At 47.8% G+C, this 10802-nt stretch overlaps 1 protein-coding gene across 2 annotated transcripts in view; it reads left to right on the top strand.

Annotated features, from left to right (window-relative positions):
- Window positions 1–10521, top strand: part of PCDH1 (protocadherin 1) — a 75920-nt gene extending 65399 nt beyond the window's left edge. The window contains exons 5-6 of one of the 2 annotated variants that reach the window (XM_035103310.3): window positions 3340–3383; window positions 6335–10521. In XM_035103310.3, coding sequence (XP_034959201.3) covers window positions 3340–3365 — 26 coding nt within the window. In that variant the 3' untranslated portion in view covers window positions 3366–3383; window positions 6335–10521. The remainder of the gene's footprint in view (window positions 1–3339; window positions 3384–6334) is intronic. The other variant, XM_035103307.3, reaches the window with a different exon arrangement.
- The last annotated feature ends 281 nt before the right edge of the window (window positions 10522–10802 follow it).

Genomic DNA, 10802 nt, shown 5'->3' on the forward strand with positions numbered 1-10802 from the left:
CTTCATGGTCCAGCTCTCACTTCCATACATCACTACTGGGAAAACCATAGCTTTAACTATACAGATCTTTGTCAGCAAGGTGATGTCTCTGCTTTTTAAGATGCTGTCTAGGTTTGTCATTGCTTTTCTCTCAAGAAGCAGGCGTCTTTTAATTTCGTGACTGCTGTCACCATCTGCAGTGATCATGGAACCCAAGAAAGTAAAATATCTCACTGCCTCCATTTCTTCCCCTTCTATTTGCCAGGAGGTGATGGGACCAGTGGCCATGATCTTAGTTTTTTATATATATGTTGAGCTTCAGACCATATTTTGCGCTCTCCTCTTTCATCCTCATTAAAAGGTTCTTTAATTCCTCCTCACTTTCTGCCATCAAGGTTGTGTCATCAGCATATCTGAGGTTGTTGATATTTCTTCCGGCAATCTTAATTCTGGTTTGGGATTCATCCAGTCCAGCCTTTCGCATGATGAATTCTGCATATAAGTTAAATAAGCAGGGAGACAATATACAGCCTTGTTGTACTCCTTTCCCAATTTTGAACCAATCAGTATTCTGTATCCAGTTCTAACTGTAGCTTCTTGTCCCACATAGAGATTTCTCAGGAGACAGATGAGGTGATCAGGCACTCCCATTTCTTTAAGAACTTGCCATAGTGTGCTGTGGTCAACACAGTCAAATGCTTTTTGTCAATGAAACAGAAGTAGATGTTTTTCTGGAACTCTCTAGCTTTCTCCATAATCCAGCCCATGTTTGCAATTCGGTCTCTGGTTCCTCTGCCCCTTCAAAATCCAGCTTGCACTTCTGGGAGTTCTCGGTCCACATACTGCTTAAGCCTGCCTTGTAGAATTTTGAGCATAACATTGCTAACGTGTGATATGAGTGCAATTGTGCAATAGTTGGAGCATTCTTTGGCACTGCCCTTGTTTTGGGATTGGGATGTAGACTGATCTTCTCCAATCCTCTGGCCACTGCTGAGTTTTCCAAACTTGCTGGCATATTGAGTATAGCACCTTAACAACATCATCTTTTAAAAATTTCAATAGTTCAGCTGGAATATCATCACTTCCACTGGCCTTATTATTAGCAGTGCTTTCTAAGGCCCATTTGATTTCACTCTCCAGGATGTCTAGCTCAAGGTCAGCAACCACACTACCTGGGGTGTACGAGACCTCCATATCTTTCTGGTATAATTCCTCTGTGTATTCTTGCCAACCTCTTCTTGATGTCTTCTGCTTCTGTTAGGTCCTTACCACTTTTGTCCTTTATTATGGTAATCTTTGTACGAAATGTTCCTTTCATATCTCCAATTTTCTTGAACAGATCTCTGGTTTTTCCTATTCTGTTGTTTTCCTCTACAGTGGTACCTCTACTTACGAATGTTTCTACTTACAAATGTTTCTACTTACGAACGGAGCTCCGTCCGCCATCTTGGATGCAGTTTAGATAGGATTCTTTCTACTTACGGATTTTTTGATAGGGTTGCTTCGACTTACAAATTTTTTCTCCCAATGCATTCCTATGGGATTCGACTTACAATTTTTTTCGACTTACGAATGTGCGGTCGGAACGCATTAAATTCGTAAGTAGAGGTACCAATGTATTTCTTTGCATTGCTCTAGTTATAGGTAGGTAGCCGTGTTGGTCTGACATAGTCGAAACAAAATAAAAATTTTAAAAAAATTTTTAAAATTTTAAAAAAATGCATTGCTCGTTTAAGAAGGCCCTCTTCTCTCTCCTTGCTATTTTTTGGAAATCTGCATTCAATTTCCTGTATCTTTCACTATCTCCTTCACATTTTGCTTGCCTTCTCTCCCCCGCTATTTGTATGGCCTCATTGGATAGCCACTTTGCTTTCTTGCATTCACTTTTCATTGGGATGGTTTTCGTTGCTGCCTCCTGTATACTACCGGTAGCTAGCTATTATTCCTAGCTCTGGGCTTAGGGAATATATTGTTTCCAGCTGCAGTGTTTTCCTTTTATGGGTTCCTCCTGCTGCAAATGCAAAACAAACATTAGCAGCATCAATAGATTAAGTTCCTACAGCAATCTCGCTCCCTGCTCTACAGTGGCAGGAAGTTCCATTGATGAACATCCTGCTTACTCTAAGTTCTTTAATGGTTATTCTGTCAGGGAGTAAATGCAAAAAAATGTAATTGCACATTGCACACTGCACACTAAAGGAAAAGCTCATTAGCAGTAAATGCTTTGAAGCAAACACAAGGGGAAAAGGTGATTTCAGGAAACCCCTCACCAAATGCTTTGCACTGGTGCAGGCAGTAATATATGCCAACAGTAGCAGAATGTCTCATAATGTCCCTCAAATAAACAATTGCCAGCCTCTCTTCTCCAATAGAAACTTCTAAGGTCCCTGTGGAAACCTTAGGGTACTTTGCAAGACCCAACCATGTCATTACAATCTTAATTCTGTCGAGCTCAGACCCGGATGGCAGACTCTGGAGGGAGATGAGTCAGAGGTTGGAGGAGATGGAAGCCTTTCCCTCTCTCCAAACACATACGGCCCCAAAGTTGAGACAGGAGTTCCACCCTCTTCCCCGCTTCCTGTGGGGGAAAGAGTGCTGTCAGAGTCTGGGGAGGGCTCTGAGCCACAGCCTGGGGTGACTGAGTAGGATGTGGAGGGGGAGGCAGTTCCAGCGCTCTCTCCCAGGGGAAGGCAGCACCTATGGGGAAGGCAGGAGACCCAACCATTTAGATGTAGCACCTGCTTGGAGGCAAGACCTGCAAGAAGAGATTCTCATGAGTAAGGACTGCACCCCACCTCAGCTTTAAAGCTTGGCTGGTGGATGTAAGAGTTGGAACAACTTCTCAGCTCCCATGAAGTCCTGAACTCATTGTTGCTGATCCTGGAGCACAAACCTTGCCAATTTGGAAGGGGGGGGGAGGATGATTGGAAAAGGTGTTGATGTGAATCAGAATACTCATGGGTTTCAGAACTGGCTGTTTCTAGGGGAGGCCAGGAACAGGTCTCAGAGAGATAGCATTGCCCTGCTTTGGTGGTGGAAGCCCCATGGGATGGCTGGGTGGGTAGGTGGGACAGTGAACCCTTAGGGAGTTGAGAGTGGGGCTGTATCCTGAGCAGTGCCGGATTTACGTATAAGCTAAACAAGCTAAGGCAACAGTGACAAATGGCATTAGATACCTATTAGGTCCACAAATTACCATAAAGCATATATTCAACACAAAACCAGCAACAATTTGTTGTTGACAAAGGACAGCTGGACATATAAAGGGCCCCATTGCCTTCAGTAGCTTAGGGCCTCATCAAACCTAAATCCGGCCCTGATCCTGAGTGACCCTCTCCTCCTTTTTCTGCTCCTCATTAGTGTCCCCTGAATGGAGCAGACTGTGAAGGGGGCTCTGCACCCAGGTAGGTGTGCATGGCTTTCCAGGGAGAGAGTGTGCTCAGGGACCTATGAATCCCACACGCACGTTAAGAGGGTTGCGGGGCGGCAGTGGAAGTGGGGCTCTAGAAAAGAAAGCAGAGCCCCACTTGGAGCAGCATGGAGGTGGTTTTGGGGGGAGGCAGCTTGGGAGATGGAACAAAAGCATTGCTGGCTAAACTGGCGTGGGTGGAAGTGCGAGGAGAGAGAGAGAGAGAGAGAGAGAGAGAGAGAGAGAGAGAGAGAGAGAGATGCTTCTGCTTTGTCGCTACCCAAAATGGGCCAAAACCAAACAGAAACTTTCACTGCTGCATGGCTTGGGGAAACGCATGCCTATGGGGGCAAAGAGTGCCAACAGGGGACAGCTGGTGCAATTTCAAAAGCTAAGGAAGAGCGGAAGAGCGGATACTGGCATGTTCTAAGCCTCCCTGCAGATATATTATCCAGTCCCTTTGCTTTTTCTTCCCAATCCTCTGTTGTCACTGGAATCTCGGCAACATATAGCAAGGGGAAAGGGAGGTGGCTGAGCTCATGAGTTTCATCTTTAGTATTATTCATTAATTTGGTTATTCATTAAAGTATTTCGGTTTGCTTTCCCATCTGTGTGAATCCTATTCAGTGGTTATAATATATATCACAAATGCCAATCGGCAAAAGGAATCAGTCTTGGCATTTTGGGCGTGGTTATGTGGGAGGGCAGGAAAGGTGATCCAAGTGAATAAGTGGAGCTATTTTATTTTATTTTATAGATAGTGTCATGGTCCATGGGGTCACGAAGAGTCGGACACGACTAAACGACTAAACAACAACAACAACAGATAGTGTATCTGCCCACAGTCTGCAACACACCAGTATTTTATAGCCTTTTAAAAGTTGTTAGGGCAACTTTAGAGTGGGACAGGGCAAACTTCCATAAGATGAGAGAGAGAGAGAGAGAGAGAGAGAGAGAGAGAGAGAGAGAGAGAGAGAGAGAGAGAGAGAGAGAGAGACCTGTCCTTCCTTAATTGGCAGTGACAATAATTAGCTGGGATACTTGGTTTCTGAGCTGCAGGAATGGGCCCATAAATATTGCAGGGTATTTTTAAGCATATATAGTAGTGGGGAATTCTCCTCCTCCAGCCCTTGTGAATTCCCTTCTAGTGAGCTCAAAGTGCCCCCACTGGTCAATTGCCCTTTTCCGTTTGCCCAGCCTGCTTCTTCACCCTCAGGGCACGGATCCCCTTGGCCCATCTCATCCATTCTTTGCCCCTTCTTAGTAAAGGTGATGGAATCATTAAAAAACAAACACACACAGCACATCACCCTCCATTGAAGCTTCACAAAGCAGTGAGGTTTCCTTAGAGAGCAGAGGGAGGGAGGGAGGGAGAAACATCCATGACTGGAAATTCAGATGGCACAGAATGCAGAAAATATCAACTCAGGCATACAGTTATTATTTTGGAAATCTGGATGTTTTTATTTAAATGTAAATACTATAAAGAAAAATCACATTTAAAGTACATTTGTCACAATATTGCTTCATAGTGTGATTTTTATTTTAATGAAAGCCTAAGCCCTCCTCTTTGCATGATTAAAAATGCCCTTCCCCAATGAATAATTCTTTTTATAAAAGCATGGCGAGAGATCCGTTATGCACCTTTGGCCCAAACAACTACAGTTGGGCAGAAGCGATAACACCTAAAAGCAGAAATATATAATTTATTTAAGTAGTCTGAGCTACTTTTTCTTTTCCATCTAGCCATCTCTGTGAGGTAGGAAAGCATGTTACAGAATGACTCTCCAAGTCCCCTGGCAGCCTTAACTGGGAGTTGAATCCAGGCTTCCCTAGTTGAAGTTCAACTCTTATCCTCCGCACCATAATACTAGTGAGGTGCCTTGCAAGTACTTAGGCATCTAGGGTTCAGTTCCGTGCAGGAAAATATTCTCATCACAACATGAATATATATGTATATATTTCTATGTCCACATCAGCTGTAGCCTAGGCTGAGGAACAGCAGCCACCTTGGGGGGTGGGGCGCTGCTTTTTGGTGCCCAGGTGCCCCCTTGGGAAGGAGAGATGGGCTCTGCTGGCAAATAAAGGAAATCTGGCTGAAATGAGAACTGGTACTAGACATGTACACACATGTGCAAAAAAACCAAAACAAACCAGAGGTAAACAGAAATACAGAGTTCTTTAGACTGACCTAAGCTAGAGGCTTGGTTTGCACATGAAGGAAAATAAGATGAAAGAATCCCAGAGGAGGTGGAGTGTATAGACGGTACCATTTCAGACTGTAAGTGGGAGAAATGCCCCCCCCCAAAAAAAATCTGCAGGTAAAAAACCCAAAACCCTTTCAGGAGAAATCTTCTCTCTAGCTTTTCTCTCCTTTGCTGTGTTTTCTGCATGTAAAGATTTTCCTAATGCAGAAAAGCTACAGTCTGAAGTGTTAGCGCTCATTTTGCCCCATCTGGACTCGGTTATATATCAGTCCAGCCTCATTCTGTTGTCTGGACCAGGCCTCGGTCTTTTTGCCTGGCATGTAGTAATACAGCTCACCTAACCCATGAGGACTAGGGCTTTGCTTGACTCTCTAGTCAGTTGCAGACCTTGGGTCCTCAACTTTCAGCGGCGCCCTGCGCAACGCCAAAATTTGGCACCCTCTCACCTTGCATTCTGCATCCTGGTGGTGCCCCCCCCCGCAAGGCTCTGTGCCCCGAGTGACTGAACGAGTTGTGCTCTCCTAACTCTGCCTCTCCTCCAGTTTCCACTTCTGGTACTTCTTCTGTGATAATTGCAATAATGAAAAGGCCGGGTGAGGAAGAAGGCTCCTGAGGCTGTGTACTCCCAGGCATGATTTGCCTGAAGTTTGGCCATAGCAGCTTCTCACACTGCGCACTGTGTCTGTATGCGTGTTTAATCCTCCTCCCTCTGCTTCTTCTTTTTTGTTGTTGTGTGCAGATCTCCGGCCTCTGCCTGACGTAGCCATGACAGGGAACTGCACCCGGGAATGCACAGAGTTTGGTCACTCTGACACCTGCTGGATGCCAGGTCAGTCCTCTCCAAGCCGGAGGCCCAAGAACGCCCTCAAACTCTCCACATTTGTGCCTTATCAAGACAGAGGGAGTCAAGAACAAGTTGGGAATGGCAGCCCCAGACTCTCAGAAGAGCGCAACACCAAAATGGCTAACCTCCACCTGCTCCCCACGTACAGTGCCTTCTCCAACAGTAGCCATGAGCCCTGCAAGGACTCCCCCATGGAGGAAATCCCTCTGACCCAGACCTCGGACTTCCAGGCGGCCACCACACCATCGTCCCAAACTGCCAAGCGGGAGATCTACCTGTGAGATGAAGAGGACCGTGGAAGGTGCCTGCAAAAACACCTCAGACCAGTGTCTGGAATTCAAAGAAGAATATAAAGAAGGGACTTTTCAAACTGTGATGCTTTATCACTCGCATTGGTGGTTCTGTGCCTGCCAGGTGAGAATGCCTTGCCCAGGCCCTGGGCACAGGAACACTTTTTTTTATGAACTCATTGCTCCCAGGGCAAGAGAACCGATGTCAACATGAATTACCAAGCTCTCAGTAGAGTGGTCCCTAGATGCCTGGAAAGAGGGAGAGAGGAACGTAGCGAAGAGGGCTTGGCCTCATGGCTTCAGGGCTGGGGGTGGGGGGAAGGGCTGAGTTACCAAAGGTCCACGTAGACTTGGTGGAGTCCGTTGGGCACAGGGCCAAGGGCACCTGGCACAGGTCCAGGGGGAAAAGCTGCCTCTCTTGTTACTGTAGACTCCTGTAAATATGAATCTTAGGAATGACATTTGCGTCCTGCCTGATCAGAAGTTTAATTGTCCTTGAAACAAAAAGACTTTGAAACAAAACAAAACCACAGGGAGCAATTTCCAGCTTGAATCTTTCACCACACAGAAGAGCACATGGGAGCAAGTACTTCCAAGCAGCCCACCCTTGCCTTCCACAGTGTAAAAAGGATGGGGCACTGGCTGGTGAGGGGAGAGCTCTGGCCAGTCACCAGGACTGGGCAGAAGGGCATTGCAGAGCTTTTAACCCCAATCTCTTTCCTGACTTCAGCAACTCTTCTCGTCCCATGTGAGGAGGAGGAGGAGCCTTAGAGCTGCTGGCTGTGGCTTTCACCTGGCCCTCCTTTGCCCCTGCCCCCTGGACAGTGGAGCTAAGGCCAGCTGGAAAGGTGGAAGAGACGTCCAATCCCCCTAACTTCCCAGTATCTCTTCTGCCTCCCTCGAGGCAGGGAACTCCCATGGGGTCGCTGGGCCCCAGCGCCATGATCCCGGCCTTTGAAAAGTCTGCCTGTAAGCCACCATTGCCTTTGTGAATGGAGCTTTGACTCAGGGTCACATCGGGGGCCACGAGGCCTCTGTATGCTGGAGTCACCCCACCCCCTCCCTCCCTCTGCCTCGAGACCAGAGAGCCAGCCTCAAGGGCTCCAAGATTCTCTTTGTGTGCCACCGGTTTAGCCACATAAGAACTCTCTGGTGGTATCGTAGTTCCAGCAGGGCCCTATAACAAATAAAGGAACCACCCTTGGAAGGATTGGTCCCCGCAGTGGGTTGTCCCCTTGGGTGGGTGAAAAGACCAGCCCCAAATGGGCAAGGGGCACTCTTCCACCTCCAGCCCCCCGTGGGCTGCTCAAGTAACTTGGTTCTTCAGTTGCCCGTAGGTGTCCTGACTTAATTGGACCTGGCACCATATAGCCAAGAGCTCGTGGCCATCCCTGCCCATCAACCTGTCCCCAAGCGGCGGGGCTTCATTCCAATCTGCATGGCAATGGAGGATACAACTGTTTGCCCCGCACAATGCTCATTGGTACAAACTCCAGTGTGGGGCATCTGTTCACCTGACCACCGATACTCGTTGGGCCCGGCTCAGCCCTCTTGGTTCCTGCATTGGACTTGGTTCTTCTGGTGCCCATAGACCCTGCCCCCCTCCCCACATTTTGCCATGGGTCATGGATGTGTTCTTCTTAGCTGGGCTGCAGGAGGCAGGCTGGTCGTCACCCTTTGCTGTGTCTCTGTTCAACTTTCTCTGTTGCATGGATCTGGGGAGAAGTGGGGGGAGCACCTTGTGGTATCTGCAGGGATACTTCTCCTTAGCTTTTGTGGTGCAGTTGTGTGTGTGTGTGTCCAGGCTGACAGTCTGGAAGCAGGTAGGTGGGGAGGGGCAGTCTCCCAAGTTCCTCAGACTGAACAGCCAGGCCAGAGCCAGAAGCTTTATAGGACCCTCTTGTCCCATTGTTTCATCTGGTTGCTAAACTATCATCTTCTGACCATCGGCACTGGTGACACCAAAGTGCAGAACAGAGAGCAAACAAGCAGCTTCCTTCAATGGCTGCCACCAACCAGAGAATTAGGTGTCTGGATCTCAGCACTAGAGTCCTCCATTTGAGATCCCTGGTGACTTGCAGTCTGCACGAGAGCAAAGGACTTTCCTGTTCTGTTGCCTACACTCTCTGAGACTCAGGGCTGGTCCAGAAGCAACTCACAGGTGGTAGGGGGGGCCTTGCACTACCTATTTATTCTGGTACCAAGAGGCTGGGTGGCCAGTGGTGAGCTTTGACCTCAAAGGAGCTGGAAATGGCTGTTCTTTCCATGCCACTCAAGACACAAGCTTATATCGGCTCTGCCCAGGGAGCAAAGGGATTTCAGCCACCCATCCTGAACCATACATTGTCCTTTCCAGACACTTTAAAGTGCCGCTCTAAGGTGGAGAGGGGGCAGGACCCTCTTGCTCTTCCATATTATTACTTCCCTGCTGTGGAAGGCATAGATGGGAGCCAGGCTCACTCACCTGTGGTTCCCAGGTAAGGTTACCTTATTTCATTTTTAATTTAAAAAAATGCCTATGAAATGGGACATTCAAATAGGCCTGTCCATAAGTCGGGCCTGCTGAAAGAAAGCAAAAAGAACACAACAGGAAAGCCCAGGCCTTTCGCTTGACAATGGGCATTTTAAGGCTGGCCTCATCCGGACGCTGCTCCCATCCTTGGGTGCATTTGCCACAGGGCTCCGTGGAGCAAAATGAGCATGTCCCAAGCAGGTTAAGGTTGCTTGTCCCCTTCTTAGTTAGGCAAAGGCCGATACCTGAATGTGAATGACAGGCTGGATCAATCCACACTGGTGTATCTGGTGGTATCTGACATGGTGTGTGTGAGAGTGAGTGAGTGTATGTGTGTAAAGTCTTCCACCTCTTCCCTCTTGGTTTGCCCCTGGAAAACTGGATCAAAGAAGGCAGAGGGAGGAAAGAGAAGAGGGCTTGGTCTCTGGTCCCACGAAGGAAAACCATGTTCGAGACATAGCGGCCTCCCGCGTGCGGCAGAAGAGGTGAGGATCTTGGGGGGGGGGGGACAGCAGTAGTGCCATTGGGCTGAAAGGCCACAGAATAGGGAAGGTGCCACAGGGTGGTGCAGGCGATCTCCAAGATCCCATGTGCCGCCAGGGGAAACTCATTTTGCACAAGTCAAAGCCAGAAGGAGAGAGCCTATGTGCACAGAGGTGGGGGAGGAGGAGGAGGAGGAGCTCAAGGGTCCTGGGCTAGACAAGCACATTGAAGGGCGAGGGGGGGGGAGGGAAGGACACTTTTGAGCACTGCACTAGGACAAGCCAGGGGTAAAACCAAAGGTGGGAGGCCAGGCACAGGCCGGCTGTGTAAGATGGAGCCAAGTTGACCCCTTTGTAGCTCTTCGTGTTGGTTCCTATTTATACGAGATTTCAGTTCCTTGCTTGTGATGCCTTGTTTTTTGTACAGTTTTATGTACATGCAGGTGTAGCTTTTTCTAAAAAGGAGGGATCCTACGGCAGAATAAAAGAGTACCCAACTATTTTTCAGATGGAGACCTACGTTTAGGCACTGCCTCTCTTGCTAAGGTGGTATTGCTCTCGATGTGATGCATTTTCCTTGCACTGGGAAGGCTTTGGGCCCGGGGCTTCGTTCTCTCTCCCCAGGCGCCATGAGCACAATCGATTCCCTTGTAATCCTTTTTGTTTGGAACAGTGAGCATGACACCTCGTGAGCCCTTTTCTGTTCTCTTCCATTCTGTTTGTTTGCTGAGCTGTCAGATGACAAACTCCACTGTAATTAGCCCTCCCAAAGCTTTACAATAAAAATGTGAAAACCTTCTGGCTGGATCTGATTCATTGTCTCGGCAGATCAGTTAGGTTAGGCATTAGGTATGTGTCCTTTCATATAATTTCTGAAGACCAAAATATGCAACCAGGAACAGTGGAACACCCATGACGATCTCCCTGTGCATGCGTGCGTGTGTGTGTCCCCCCCCCCAGTTGATATTTGTCCCACAGGAGGGAAAGACATCCATATTGTGCCCATTTTCATAGCAGAGAAAAAACAGTCATGTAGCCTCTTATAAACTTATTTTAAATTTATCTGACTTGCCTTGCAG

The sequence above is a fragment of the Zootoca vivipara genome, chromosome 8, assembly GCF_965207765.1.
Source record: "Zootoca vivipara chromosome 8, rZooViv2.hap1.1, whole genome shotgun sequence".
Taxonomy (NCBI): domain Eukaryota; kingdom Metazoa; phylum Chordata; class Lepidosauria; order Squamata; family Lacertidae; genus Zootoca; species Zootoca vivipara.